Raw genomic sequence first — 14,967 nt, forward strand, 5'->3', positions numbered from 1 at the left:
CTGACCCTAGGCCACGCCCACCACTGCTGCTCGGCCCCACCCACCTGTGCTGTGCACTTCTGCTGCCTGGCCCCCTGGCGCCTATTCGTCCACCTTGGCTGCCCTATTCCATCCTTGTTCCCTGGCACCGCCCACCTCAGCAGCCCAGTTCCACACCCTGCCCTAGGCCCCACCCACCTCAGGCACCCTGCCCTACCCCTTGTCCCAAGGCCAGTCCACCTCGGCTGCCCAGCCCCACTCCCTGGCCCTGGGCCCCGCCCATCTCCACTGCCCCGCCCACCTATTGGGCCCCATCCCACCCCTTGGGCCCTGGACCACAGCCCTCTCAGGTACCCGGGACCCGCCCATCTCTGGAGCCCCGCCCAGGGCCCCGCCCACCTCGGCTGCCGGGCCGCGCGGGATGAGAGAGGAGGCTGAGCCGCTTCTCTAGCTGCAAGGCTTCCTGCGCGGCGCGCTCCTCCACGGTCACGGACCCCGTAGGGCTCGGGTCTGCGAAGGGCGAGGGTCACCACACGAACTTCCCAGCGTCTAACCCCAGGCTCCGCTGGCCCAGCCCAAGACCCAGACAAGGATGAGCCCCCACTGGACCCCAGATGCTGGACCCCAAACCAGTCACCCAGGCTGCTAGCACAGCTCCCACTGCCCCAAACCCGGGCCACCAGAGCCCAAGCCGGACGGACTCCCGTTTGTCCCCGCCACCCCTGGTCTCACAGGCTCTCCCTCTTCCTTCCTTGTGACCACTGCCCATAGCTCCCACGTGGGGTCCATGCAGCAAGCCTCGGGCCAGCCCCCCTCAGCCCGGAGGATGGAGCCTGCTCCCCCTCAGCCCCTCCTGCCATGCCCTACAGCTGGGCTGCGTCCTGAAGGCCAGGCTCCCCTCTCCAGGATACCCTGACCCTGGTCAGTGTCCAATGGTCCAGCAGGACTCAGACACAGACGTCATGGGCGAGCTTGTGGGGACCACTTGGCTGGTACCCCAGAACCTCCCCCACAGCGGTGCCTCTCAGCCAGCAGGGACACCCGCTGACCTACCCATGTCCTCACTAGGGGCCATTGGGGAAGAAGTGGAGCTGGCCCACACTGGGCTGCATAACCAGCACCCAGCAGCCCACAGGCCCTGTCTCCCCACTTGGAGAGAACCCATCCCCTCCCCTGGGCCCTCAGGCGGTCATTGAGGACAGGCATAGCCCTGTCCACTTCCAGGGCCTGGGACCCCTTTGGGAAGGGAGGAGGAGGCAGTTCTGAGACGGGAATGTCGCCTCTGCTCTTGGCCAGGGGAGAGAGAAGGCGAACAGAACCTGGACCAGCCTGTACCCCACATGTACTCTGTGCCCGGGGACACCCCAAACCCTCCCTCCATACATGCAGGCCCCTGGGCATCAGTCCTTGAGGCGGGGCACCGGCAGATCCTTCCCGCCCTTCCCTTCCAAGCCTTGAGGGGCAGCGCACCAACCCCCACCAGCTCCGCTTCCCTGGTGGAACCCAGGTCCTGAGACCGCTGGGAGCCTCCTACCCCAGCCCCGCACCCCGGCAACACCGGCTTGTAGGTGTGCTTGGCCCCGCCCCCAGTGCCCCGCCCCTCACCTGGAAGCACGGGCCGCAGCCCGAAGGGGCCCTTGGTGGGGGAGACGCCGCGCACGATGCAGTCAAACAGGAAGCTGATTCGCTCTCCCTCCGCCGAGGACAGGAAGAAGACTCCAGCCCCTGCCCGGAGAGGGGGCTATCAGGGTGGGGAGAGGGGAATGGTCCAGGGGGGAGGGGGGAGGGAACAAGGGGCTTGGAGGTGGGGGGAGGGCATAGCAAGTCTTTGGTGGGAGGGTGTGGGGAGGCATAGGGGACCTGGGAGTGTGGTGGTGGTGCAGGGTCCAGGGGGATGGCCTAGGGGTGGGGGGCGTGGGGCAGGCACGGGACCACGAAGGATGCTGTGGGGAGGGACCCTGAGTGGGCTCTTCTGGGAACCTCGGCCTAGCCTGCAAACTTCTGTGTCCTAGTCTCACCCGCTGCCCCCCAGCTCCGAGACTTGACATGCTGTCCCTGAGTGTCAACCCCTGTCCACACGTAGGCCTTGGGAGACCCCGGAGGCTTCCAAACCCTTCCTCTGGCACATGAACCCAGCACCATTAGGGCCTACCTCCCACCCCTCTGCCCAACCCTTGTTGGGCCTAGCAGAACTGCCCCCGGCTCCCCAAACTACACCCTACTGGGTGCTTCCCCATCCTCAGGATGGTTCCTGAGCCCGCGCCCATGGTTACGACCTCCCCAGGCTGTCTGCAAATAGATGCTGTCCTCCCCGGCCCGTGCGGGCCCCTGTGGCCCTGTGGCCCCTGCACTGCCCTCCCCCGGGACCTCTCCCCTCCACCTGACTCAGACAGAGCCACCCGCCCCAAAAGGACGTACCCTGGGGGGCCCTGAGGGAGCCTGGGAGGACTGGTGCCCAGCCGCGCCCACAGGCGCCCAGCAAGGCACAAGGAGAATGAGTCATCGGGGGCCACGTGCCCAGGCGCCCAGCCGCCGGCCTCCCGCTGGGCTGTGGCCCTTGCCAGGGGTGAATGAAGCCTCAGCGGCCAGCAGTGTGAATGGGCCCCGCCTGCTGACCCTGGACTCTCAGGGCGGGCAGATGCCAGACTGGCATCAGAGCCCAGGAATCCCGTCTGTCCTCAGGCTGCTGCCCGGTGCCCACAGAGAAGCAAGCTGGGGGGAGGTCTGGGTTGGCCCGGCTGCCGGCAGGAGGGGCATGGGGTGGGGACACATCGGGGACTCGGGCCAGCCTAGCCTGGACACGTGGGGAAGACAAGAAGGCTGGCCCATGACATAACACTCAGGGCCCTGCTTCCCACACCCAGCTGATCCCTGCAGGACGGACAGAGGCTCCCTGGGGCTCCCCTGCAGTCCATCGTTACAGAAACACACTGCCTCATCTTTCTCCCACAGGATACCCGGTGGATGCGAACTGCTGACCTTGCTCATCGAGCAGCCGGGCTCCTGCCTCACAACTGTGCCACCAGCCTCACCCCACCCCTACCCTACTTCAGGGACATGGATAGTGAAGAGTCCAGAGGGGGCCTCAGGCCAGCCCTGGCCAGCTTCTGGCTGGATCGCTAAGCAGAATCCAGGGGTAAGGTGCCCGCTGCCTACCCACAGTGTCGAAACCTCCAAAGGCCCGGGCTCCTGAGCCCCAGTGGGTGCATGAGAACTCAAGCCCTCCAACCTGGCCATCTGCTGGCAGCCCCTCGGCCTTGTCCCTCGGTCCCTCACTGTCCCAGTCCACTGCCCCACCCTGTGAAATACTCAGCCAGCCGGGGCCTCTAATCCTGAGCTTACGGCAGCTGGCAGCACCCGCAGGACAATCAGTCCCTCGACTATAAAAAAACCCATTACCACAGGGGCAGAGCCGGGCACATTCCTGCCCAACGTGTCTGCGGCCGGCCTGGCCTTGGGGCTCTGACCGCACCCGACGCTGCCCCTGGCCACCGCCCCTGTTGTGCATGGGGCTACGTTGGGGCTGGACCCTGGTACCACCTTTGGTCCCCCTGTGTGACAACTGTCTTCCTGTCATCTCCAGGGACCCTCAGACACCCAGACCCTTCTAAGTGCCCTTGAGCCTCAGCACCTGCATGCTGGGGTAAACTGAGGCCAACGGACAAACCCTCGCTGTCCCCACCATTGTGCCTGTGCCCGAGCCCACTGTGGCAGCCCCTGTGTCACTCTTGGGAGGAGGACACAGGACCAGGCAGTGTTCCGGCCTGCTGGGCACAAGGTTGCTATGGTTTGGCGCTGACTGGACTCGGTCCCTCACAACCACCGGGACAAGCCCCAGACGTTTCCCAGGGGGCCTTGACCCGCGGGAGGCTGGCACTCAGGGAGTCACACCAGACTCACCATGACCCCGTGGGCCCAGCCTCCCTGCACTGAGAGGTCTGGTCAGCTTGTCAGAGCAGCCGAGTCCAGCACAAAGGCCCCTGTTGTGAAGAAGGGGCTGCAAGCAGCTGTCAGAGCGCCCGTTGGAGGAGGGAGAGGAGATCAGGGGAGGGGGGCCGTAGCCATGATTCCAGGGCTCGGTGTGGCCCCGGGGCCGGTCCCTGGGTCACCAGGACATTTTAGGCAGCGGGTGGATCCACAAAGAGGCACACGCATGCTGGGGTCTCCTGAGGGACGGATGCTCCTTAGAGATTCATCTCCTGCACTTTGGACATGTCATCAGGAGGGGCCAGCCCCTGGAGAAGTGCAGTACGGGGTCACCAGAAGAGAGGGACCTTAGGGAGATGGACTGACCCCGCAGCTGCCACCATGGCCTCAAAGCACAGCAGTGGTGCGGATGGTGCAGGACCGACCGGGCAGCCTCTCCTGCTGTCCCAACTAGAGGACAGCTGACAAGTGCATGGAAAGATGAGGTCCCCTCGTGAGGTCCTGGGAGAGAGGCCTCCAAGGAGGAGTCCAGGGTCCATCACACTGTGTCCGGCTCAGAGGGCGTGCCTACGTTCCACCCCACCCCTGAGTCTGCACCCAAGTTCCTCACAGCAACCGAGAGACTGTGTGAGCCTCAGTCCGACAGCAACATCAGGATCAGAGAACAGGGGGTCCTTCCTCCAGGGGCCCCCAAGTTCATGGGCTGACGCTGCATGGGCCCCTGGAAATCTAAGCTGGGCTCACCTGGGCGGCCACCGAGCACAAGGCAGACCCCGAAGCTCGGGACACCCGCAGCTCTGCACTTGCCACGTCTGCAGAGTGGAGGGGCCCAGGTGCCTGGGGTCACCAAAGAAAGGCCTGGGGTCTGTTTCCACAGAGATGTCAGTGCGGGATACCAGTGGAACTGCCCCCACTTGGTGACTCACGGGGCCTCCAGCCACAAGCCAACAAGGAACCCGTGTGTTTGTATCTCGTGTCCCCAAGGCCCACACGGTGGTCACACGCATGTCAGCAGTGCCCAGCACCAGCCTCAGGACACAGCCCCCAGGCCCACCCTTGCCCTTCCCAGAGTGGGGACCAGCTGTCATCTCCAGTACAGAGCCCAGGGCAGGGCCAGCCCTGGCCCTCTTCCCTAGGCCCCCCGCCCCAGCCAGCCTGTGACGGGAGCACTCCGATCCTCCACACTGCACCCCGGCTGTGGTCTCAGACGCTGCTGACAGGTGAGGACAGGCAGGTAAGCAGATGCCTGTGCAACCCGGCCACCCTCCCAAAGCCTGCACTCATGCCCAGGGCTGGGCGGAAACCCGGGATGCCCCACCACTCCACCATCGCCGACTGGGGGCCCCACACTGACCATATGGTCTCTGTGCTGACCATGCGGTACCCACACTGACCACAAGATCCCTCGTGCTGACCACCTGCTACCCATGCTGACCCTGTGTGCCTGTGCTGACCATGGCGCCCATACTGACCACATGGTCCCCACCGACTACCAGGCCCCTGTGTTGAAAATGTGGCCCCTACCTGACCATGTAGTCTCCACACTGATCATGATGTCCCTGTGCTGACCATGATCCCACACTGGCCACAAGGTCCCTGTGTTTACTGTTGTCTCCGCCAGATCACATAATCCCTGTGCTGACCGTGGGTGGGCCCCAGCCGGACCAACCACACTCAGAGAACAGGGTCACAGTCCACTGCAAACCATCCAGCGGTGGCTATAGCCACCCCCACTGCCCCGGTGGCTCCTGGATGTCCTTGGGGAGGAGCCCCTGCTATGAGAAGTTCATGCACAGGGAGCTGGACCCCCCTGGGGTTTCCACACAGTCATCTGTACCCACTGTAGGGACTGTCTCAAAGCCCCACTACTGCAGGCCAGACCTCAGGCTGTGCACAGGACCGGGCTACCCCTCCCCTCCCCTCGGGGCCAGCTGTCCTATCTGTGCAGTAGACACTTCCTGCTAGACACACCCCGCCCTGGCACGTGGGTATGGGGCCAGGAGGCTCAGCATCGAGGTTTTCTGGCAGCCCCACCCACCCACCAAGGTGAAGGGGTGGACGGGGGTGCCAATACTCACAGTACCCACATCTGGTCCCTCCCTCGAAGATGAAGCCGTTGGGCACAGCCCCATAACGCCGCAGGTCTGACAGCTTCCACTGCCCCGTGACAACTGGGGGCACATCCCGGGCCACCACCAGGATGTCGTTGCACAGGTGCAGAGTGGCGGGGCCACTGGGGAGCTGTGTACCAGGGGCCACCGTGACGTGGAACCTGTGCACTGTAGGGGACAGCGGGGAGGAGTGAGGGCGCATCAGACCCCCAGAGGAGACCTGAGCCCCTGCCCTGGCCCCACCTGCAGCTCACAGCACCACCCTGCCCTGGTGACACCCCCACGTCCCCAGCCCTGCAGAGACCCCAGACCCAGACCTCTGGGACTTGCCAGTCTCTCCTTCCATGCCCCCAGGGGTGGGATCTCAGGTCCCTGTATAGGCAGGAGGCAGGGGCAGATCTCCAGAGTTAGGGCCTCGCTGCCAGCCCTCACCCCCCAGCCTGGAGCCCGAGGTTGGGGCCCAGCTCCCAAGGCAGCTGTCCATCCTACTAGGAGTGGACACCTGGCTTGGGAAGGTGGCCCGTTGATGGCCCCTAGCGGACACTTCCTGACCAATGGAGTGAGGCCCAGGTGGGCACCTCAGATTGCCACCCCCCCTCAGAGTGAGAAAGTGGGGTCCGTGGACTCTGAGGCCCTCAGTGTCTGGGGCCATATGGGCACAGCTTGGCCACTCACCCTCGCCGAGCGCGTAGCGGATGCGGGCATCCCAGGCACACATGGCCTCTCGGCTCTCGAAGCCCAGCATGACGGCCTGGGCGCGGCAGACGATGGCCAGAGTGTGGGTCAGGCCCTCGTAGGGCAGGCCAGGGTCCAGGCCGCAGATGTCCTCCAGGGTCAGGCTGCAACGCTCCCTCAGGCCCTTGCTGCGCTCTGACTTGTCTCTGTACACCAGCATCAGCAGGCAGTCTGCAGGGACACAGGAGTCAGGGCCGCCACCCCAGACTCGGAGCTGCCCCGAGTCCAGCATGCAGTCCTGCAGCCTTCCCCAGAGGGCCCTCGGGGTTTCCCTGCAGTGCCTGAGGCTGGGTCCTGCCCCCGCCATGCCACAGAGCCCACCTGGATTACACTCAGGGCCCCAGCAGCTTGCCACCACCCAGAGTTTACTGCACCACCACCCCCCACACCAGTCCTAGGCCTATCCTGGGCCCCTTCCTGTTGCACCCAGACCCCTCGCCTCCCACTTCTCACTTTGAAAAAAAATTGTTTGATTGACAATGTGGTTCACATACTATACACTAACATGGTTCAGTCAGATTAAAAAGAGCTACACAATCATCTCTGCAGTCAGCCCCAGAATAGTCTCTCCCTCTTCTATTCATTAAGGAGCCCTGGTTACGTGTGGGCTGTGATACCGTGGCCGGCAGTTCAAAACCACCAGCAGCTCGGAGGGACACTGGGACTTTCTACTCCCGTCATCAGTGACAGGGACTCACAGTGGCATTGCTGCCCTGTCCTATGGGGTCACTGTATTCGTCATCAGCTGCTCATTCCTTACCCCGACCCCAAAAGTCCACTTCCAGTTACTGTGTCTATAGCTTTACCCATCCCGGTCTTCACTGGAAAACACCCCCCACCCCACCCCAGACCAACGATGGCAACAAAATTGGGCAGAGGGAAGACCCCAGTCGAGAGCAAGCAGGGGGTATTTGGGTTCTGGGTTTGTAGTGGGAGCCAGAGACCCACAAGCAGCGATCCCCACCAGACACCCAACAGAGCCCCAGCCCGGTTCAGCCAGCCCAGCAAGTCAGGCCATGCCCCCCCCACCCCCCCCACCCCCCGCTTCTTAAAGCTGCCTCGTGCCCTGCCCCTGTTGCTAATTCCAGGAGATGGGCCACCGGGCTGCCCCTGTCTGTCTGAGTCTCTAGGTGGCCAGGGCACATGATAACATCTGTGGCGGCTGGCCCCCTTCCCACCGGGCGGCCCCGGCCCAGGGGACCAGCTGGGCCCATCCCCTCACCACTTTTGTTCCCGTGGGGTTTCAGCTTCTGTGTCCAGCTGCGTGTCCCCACTCTGGCCCCTAGTGCACAGACCCTGCTTGGCCCAGAGCGGGGCCCTTGCTCCACAGTCGACCCTCTCTGGATGCTGCTTCTCAGAATGGGGAACCTGGGGTCCCCAATCTCTCCTGAACTACAAACAGCCCTCTCTAGTCACCCACGCCACCCCTTGCTGGTCATTGTCACACGACGGTGGCTTCAGCGATGCCGGGAGCAATGCCATCTGTATTTCCAACAGCAGCAGCGTCACCCGGGGTGGACAGACCTTCCAGAGGGAGGGCAGGCCAGGAAGAAGGAAGGGGCTGTCCACTTTGGCGGGAGGAGCCCCTGAAACCCTCTCGAAAGGCAGCGGCACCGTGTCGGGTACCGTGCACCTCACAAACACCCGCACAGCACTGTCAGACACGGCGGCAGAAGAGGAGGCCCTGGGGTCGGGAGGCTCAAATTAAGGTTGAGGAAGAGCAGCCTCCTCAAAGCAGAGTCAGCGTGAGGATGCAGGTAGGGCCAAGCCTTCAAGGCCTTCAGCTGCCAATGGAGCCCGACTCAAGGTGAGAAGAAACAGCAGCGGGCACCGACATGCCCTCAGAAGGTGGCACGCAGGAAGTTGGAAGGTAGGGAGATTGGGGGTCCTGAAAATGAACTGGGTGGCATGCACGGAGATGGGTATGCTGGGCAGTAGGGCGCTGGAATGGCCTGATGTTGGCCACGTCGAGTCAGGCGGCCCTATGGTTTTCTACTCGGAGAGTGACCAATGCCTCACATCCATCATCAGAAGGAGCACTTTGGGATCTCCCTAGAAGCCCAATGCCTTCTCTGTGATAGGACAGCATCTCTCTGTCTGCAAGAAAGTACGGTCCATGGGACTGTTGTTCAGATTCACACACCAACACCAACACCCCCTCCGGCTCGTGATGAAGCCACAGGAGGATGGTAGCCACATCTTCGGTCCGGAATTATTCAAACATGCCATCAAGGGCGTTGGCACCCCCCGGTGACTCAGATGCGAAAGTTGGGAAGCCAGAGGACAGAACGGCAGTTGGCAAACACGGCCCCAGCGGTAGAGACTGAGCCAGAGAGCGCACGGTGGGATTTCACGAGACCAGTAACTTTGTCAACAGAAACACGTATTTTCAAAAATATAAACAGCGTCCATGCACGGGGAGGGAGCTCAGCTTACGGAATCGACTTGACTGCACCTGTGGGAGCGTGGATGGGGAAGCTCTGTGGTCAAAAGGGGCCAGAGGTGGACTGTGGGACAGACCACCACATGCAAATCCACTTGGAGTGGAAAATTGAAACCAGTCCACAAGAGTCAACATACGGCATCGTGTCCCACCTGAATTTAGAAGACTTCTCAAGAGTGCATTTGGCATGCTGAGCAATAATGACCCAAGACTAGAAACGTTGGCGGAGGGCATCAGGAACGCCGTACCTGAAGAAAGCAAAAGGTCATTAAAAAAAGATGGACAGAAAGACGAGATCAGAGTGGATGTCAGAAGAGACTCTGAGACTTGCTCTTAAGCACAGAGAAAGCAAATGAAAGAAATGAAGTGGATCAAACAAAATTTCAAAAGGCAGCTCAAGAAGTATCACAATGAAAAGTTCAAAGACTAGTAGTTAGAAGGCCCAAAAGGGTGGGGGGCATCTCAAGCTGAAAGAACTGTGGGGGGGACAAACCTTGAGTTCACAGGAAGCATCAAGTGGAGAGGGAAGAAACACACTCGCCGCCGTAGCAAAAGGGACGATATGACATTCAACCATGCCAAGAGGTAGCACACAATCCAGAAGTGATGGTGCTGAAGGAAGAAGTCCAACCCGCATGGACAGCCTTAGCAAAGAACCAGGCTCCAGGCATTGATGTTCCCCAAATCGACGCAGCACTGCAGGCAGCCACTGGTCCACACCAAGACATTTGGAAGCTCACCGGCCAACCGACTGGAAGAAGTGCACGTTTGCATCCGTTCCAAAGAAAACTGACCCAACACAAATGCGGAAATTACGGGGCACGTGCAAGTAATGTGTTGCTGAAGCTCACTCACAGACGTTACAGCAGTACGTTGACGGGGAGCCGCCAGCGCACAGGGCGTGTGCACAAGAGAACGCGGCAGGAGGGATACATCCTTGCAGACACCCCACTGTTCGCAGCCTCCTTATGCCCCTCAGGCCCGACAGGTCACCAGCCCTGCCTTAAACCTCTGGGCTGATGCAACTGGCTTGGGTCCTGGGGGGCCGGCCCCAGCCCCTTTCTCCAAAGGAGCGTTGACAGTCCACAAGGACCGAACCCGTCACACGGCAGATCTTTCAGAACATGACAAGGCAGCTCTTCATAACAACCAGCTACAACAACTGACAGGGCAGCATCTGCCTCCAAATGGAGCTCAGACGGTGGGGGTGGTGCAGGACAGAGGGAAATGGGAAGCCAGGACAGCAGTGGGAGGAGAGCTGGGTCAATGTAGAGACTGCAGCCTTGTTTTGAAGCCAGATGTGTCTAAATGGTTGAATGAAAACCAGTTTCCTCTGTGCACTTTCAGTAACGATGGGTATGGCAGGGCAGGGAGCAGGGCCCTGCATGGCGGAAGCGGTCCTAGTCCCAGGCTGTCTCTCACCCAACCCAGCCCTCCACCTGCCGGAGCCTTGAAGTGTCGTCAGATGAGAAGGGCCACTAAGTGCAGCCCAAGGGGGCAGCTAGTGTGGGAGCCATGCAAACGATGGGCAGCTGTCCACTGCATCTCGCTCCACACCTCTCTGGTTTTAAAGCTTGCCCATCCTGGGCCTGTGGGTGGGCACCCGGAGTGGACAGTTGCAGCCCCGAGCCAGGACCACTTGAGTTTGTGAGGGAAGGCTGGGACCTGTCCCCTGGGCCTGGGCAGGTGGAAGCTGGGGTGGAGGAACTGGGGTCCTTAACTGGGAGCAAAACTACCACATGGAAAATAGGCAGTGGGGCGGTCAGGACACACAGGCATGTACAGACACACACAAACATATGCACATGCATTCACACACAGATGCACAGACGTTCACACACGCACATTCACACACACATATTCACACATGTACATGCACACACATACATCCAAACATATGTGTGCCTGTGTATACACACATGTGCATATGCACACTTGCGCACACACTGCACCCATGCACACATAATGTATGCACACACACTCACACAGTGAATGCACACGTGTGTATACATGCTTCACATGCACATATGTCCCTCACTCTTCCACGGCCCACCCCTGTGTGAAAGCTGCCCAAGCATACAGCACCAGGCCCAGAGTGCACACTGTCCAGCCGACTGACCGTGCCCGGCAGCCTGACCCCCAGAGCCCGCTTCTCATCTCAGCACCCCAGGGTCCTGCATATGCCAGTACCGACAGCAATGGGGAGAACAGTCTCCCTGGGCCAGCTGTCCTGCATACCCAGCCTGCCCTCTGTGACTTCAGTCAGTGGGAGGGTACGTGATGGGCATGGGGCTCAAAGCAAAAAGGCCCCTCCCACAGCCTTCAGCCCACTTCTCCTGCCCCAGCCCATTCCCACATGCTTACTGGCGGGAGGGGGGAAGGACCCTCTGGAAAACTGTCCCTTTACAGCCTGGCACACCACAGAGAAGAGCTGAGCAGGGTATCTGAACAAATGTGGCAGGCGGTCTGCTGGGGGGTCACAAGCAGTTTCAGCCTTGACTTCTAACTTCAAGCCCCCCCTCCCCGAGCAGAGAGCTCTGCAGGTGGGCTCTGAATGGTTGAAAGCATGGGACAGTTCTGCACTGACACACCTGGAGTTTGACAGAACCAACTTAATGGTCAGCATGGCAGGAAGGGGCTGGGTGGGGTGACCGGGCGTGGGGGATGGAGGGCCTCCCCCAAGGGTGAACTGAGGAGAACAGCCAGGTGCACAGACTGCCCGGACCAGCATCTTCTTAGAGGGAACAGCTGTGCAGAGGTGCAGAAGGCCAGGCCAGTGTGAGGGGTCAGCCGTCCAGGTGCAGGTCAGGGGAGCCTGGGGAATCCTAGGTGGGAAAGAGCCCCAGGAGGGCTGGAAGGAAAGGGACAGGCTGGCCTGGGACTCAGAGCTGACCCGGCCGCTGAGTGGACAAGGGTCATGAGTGAGGGTGGGAGGTCTGAGGCAGCAGTGGGCTCTGCAGTAACCATGGCAACAGAAGACTGAAACCCAGCAGCTGACCCGCTGGGGCACTGAGCAGGCTCTGGGGTGGGGGTGGGGGCCTCTGGGGACCGCGGGAGGAAATGGGGGGTCCGGGGACTTCTCAGATCCCCACCTCTCAGACGCGCCGGGGGGAGGACTGGAGTCTGTCCCACAGGCCGGCAGCCATCTGGGGCACCTCAGGCAGGTGGCTGGACCCCGGCACCCAACAAGTGAAAATTATCGGGGTCACAGTCCAGGGGTGACAGTGAGCCAGGGCCCAGGCTGGGCCTCGAAGAACCGGGAGCCTGAGGGCAGCGTGGGGGGCGGAGCCGGCGAGCTGGGACGGACGGGGGCGGGGCGGAGCGGAGCGGAGGAGGAACGGACGCCGCGCTGCATGCCGCTGGGGGCGTGTAACCAAGGCTGGCGACAGCGACTCAGCTTAGCACCACAGGAGGCCACGGGTGACCTTGAGGCCAGTAGCCCTGGCAACAGGGCGAGCGGACAGGCTGAGGAGGCAGGATGGTGTAGGAGGGGGCCCTTTGTGCACATTGGAACAGGTCCCAGGCGTGGTGCCTGTGCGGGTGACCTGGTTCAGGTGGAGGGGTGAGCTGTGCAGGTGGGGGGGGAGGGGCACCACGAAGTGCACCCTGTTCAGACGGGAGCACCCCTGAGAGATGAGGGCACCCTTAAAGGGATGGAAGTGCCTCCTCTAGAGATGGGAGCCCCCTGAGAGATGGGAGCACTCCTGAGAGATGGAAGCCCCCCTGAGATATGAGAGCCCCCTCTGAGAGATGGGAGCCCTCCTGAGAGATGGGAGTCCCCTGAGAGATGGGAGCACTCCCTGCAGAGATGGGAGGAGCATCACCTGCCAGGTTGTTCCACCTGCCTGATGCAGCTCAAACAAGGCCCAGCTACCACTCAGGATGCTGAGCCGGAACGGCTGTGACGGGTCAGGGGCCAGGGGCCAGTCACCTGGCCCCAGCCCTATCCCTGAGGGGCTTGAGGCAGGAGCTGCCGAGAGGCTGGAGCAGGCTGAGCTGGGGATCCGGTCACATGGCTTGAGCAGGACAGTGGGGCTGAGAACCCAGAGCCCTCTGAGTCCCTGAACCCGGGGACCTGGACCATCCCTGGGAGACCTGAATGGCCTGTCCTAGGGGTACAGGGGTTGAGCTGGGGCTTCCGGACCAGCCTGGGGAGACGCCCGCCCAGTTCTCCCTGGGGACAGCAGTGCTGTGTGCCCACAGCCAGGAGGCCCCGTTGGATGGCACCCTGCCCCTACAGGACCAGCCCCGCTTCACTGCTGCAAGGCGGGTTGAGGGCCATGCGCACCCCAGAGTCTCAGCAAGATGTGTGTCCACAAGACTTACCCCACATGGGAGTGGACAGACACCCTCCTGGTCCTGCTCATCCCTCTCGGCTGCCTGGGTGCCAAGGTTAAGCTGGGAGCCCCCCAAGATCACAGAGTGAACAAATGCCTCACCACCGTCCAGCCTGCTGCGGCAGGGGCTCCTCGAGGGGCCTCCACACACCCTCGCCGCTTAACACGTGCTAAAGGTTCTGGACACATGGCCCTCGCCCGGCACTCATCCGGGCACACAGGTTCCCTGAGTCTGGCTCTGAAGGTCTATTCCCAACTCACCCCAGGGTAGACCCCCGCCCCTGCCAGCCCCTCCTGGGGACTCCCCCAGATTCTTTGTGACCAGCCCCTTCTCAGAGAACAAAGGCCACAACCTGGGGCTCTCAGGGGCTGGCGGGGGCCACCTCTCAGACAAGCCTGCAATGCCCCCCAATACCACACCTGAGCTCTGCAGCCAGGCCTGTCCAAAGCCCCTGTGCTCCCTGGCCAGCCTCTTCTCCACAGAGGGGCTGGTCTCAATGGGTGGGTGGGGCAATGAGCGGCCCTCCCTGAAGAGACCAGGTAGGAGGGGGCTCTGTGTGCTGGCAATGCCAGCTTCTGCAGAGCCACCCCAGGTGCCCGGGGTGGACTCAGGGAGAAGGACCAGGGCTGTGGCTCTCCCTCTCTCCCTCCCCCAAGACAACTGCAGACATGGACTCGTGGTGCCATACTCTTGAATGGACACACACTGGAGCGCACATGCACACACACACATGCATGCACACGCATACACCTCCCACACCCACCCTCGGCCTGACTGGCTCCCTGGCACCTGTCTCTTCAAACAGCTGCGCCCACTCCAAAGCCCTCCCTGCTGTCTGAGCGAGGGAGGAAGACACCCCAAAGCTTGGCCGGCAGGAACACTGCACCAGGGTGGGTGGTCACTCCTGCCTCCAGAAGGCTGTTGTTCCCCAGCTTAACACAGACACCCCCCCCCTCCCCAAGGCCAGCTCCCACAAGCACTCAGCCTCTCTTTCCTTGAGAAGGTAGGAAGGGTCACACCAGGGGTGGGGAGGTCCCAGTTTGGCGGAGCTCAAAGCACCCTCACCCACAAATCCAGTCCCCTTACTGCGCCCCCTATTCCCACCTCCCAACAGCCACCCAGGAGCTAACTTCCCAGGGAGAGGGCTCCCCTGTGCTCTGTGGGGCAGCGGCGAGACCCCCACAGCCCTGCCCTGGCTCTGCTCACCGCCGGGGGTCCCGGACCCAGGGCTGGCCGCCTCCCGCTGCCGCCTCTCGGATTACCGTGGCGGCCGGGCTGGGTTACCGCGGCTATTTCGGGCAAGCGAGCTGAGCAAGCGGCCCAGGCCGAGCGCCCCGGGCCCTGCCGAGCGCCCCACGTGCCCGGCCCGGCCGAGGGGGGCTCCCCGCGCCCCGCGCCCGCTCACCTGCCACGGGCGACGGCTTGCGCAGCACC

General features: G+C 62.2%; 1 protein-coding gene across 1 annotated transcript in view; it reads right to left on the bottom strand.

The window, feature by feature from the left end:
• DOK7 (docking protein 7) overlaps positions 1–14,961 on the bottom strand; it is a 17,328-nt gene extending 2,367 nt beyond the window's left edge. The window contains exons 1-5 of the mRNA XM_030885434.2: positions 14,939–14,961; positions 6,693–6,923; positions 5,985–6,185; positions 1,585–1,704; positions 379–489 (exon numbers count right to left, since the gene is read on the bottom strand). Of these exons, the coding sequence (XP_030741294.1) occupies positions 379–489; positions 1,585–1,704; positions 5,985–6,185; positions 6,693–6,912 (652 nt within the window). The 5' untranslated portion in view covers positions 6,913–6,923; positions 14,939–14,961. The remainder of the gene's footprint in view (positions 1–378; positions 490–1,584; positions 1,705–5,984; positions 6,186–6,692; positions 6,924–14,938) is intronic.
• Between the last annotated feature and the right edge of the window lie 6 nt (positions 14,962–14,967).

The sequence above is a fragment of the Echinops telfairi genome, unplaced genomic scaffold (genome assembly GCF_000313985.2).
Source record: "Echinops telfairi isolate 266 unplaced genomic scaffold, ASM31398v2 ScPeMD7_28;HRSCAF=97, whole genome shotgun sequence".
In the NCBI taxonomy this organism is placed as follows: domain Eukaryota; kingdom Metazoa; phylum Chordata; class Mammalia; order Afrosoricida; family Tenrecidae; genus Echinops; species Echinops telfairi.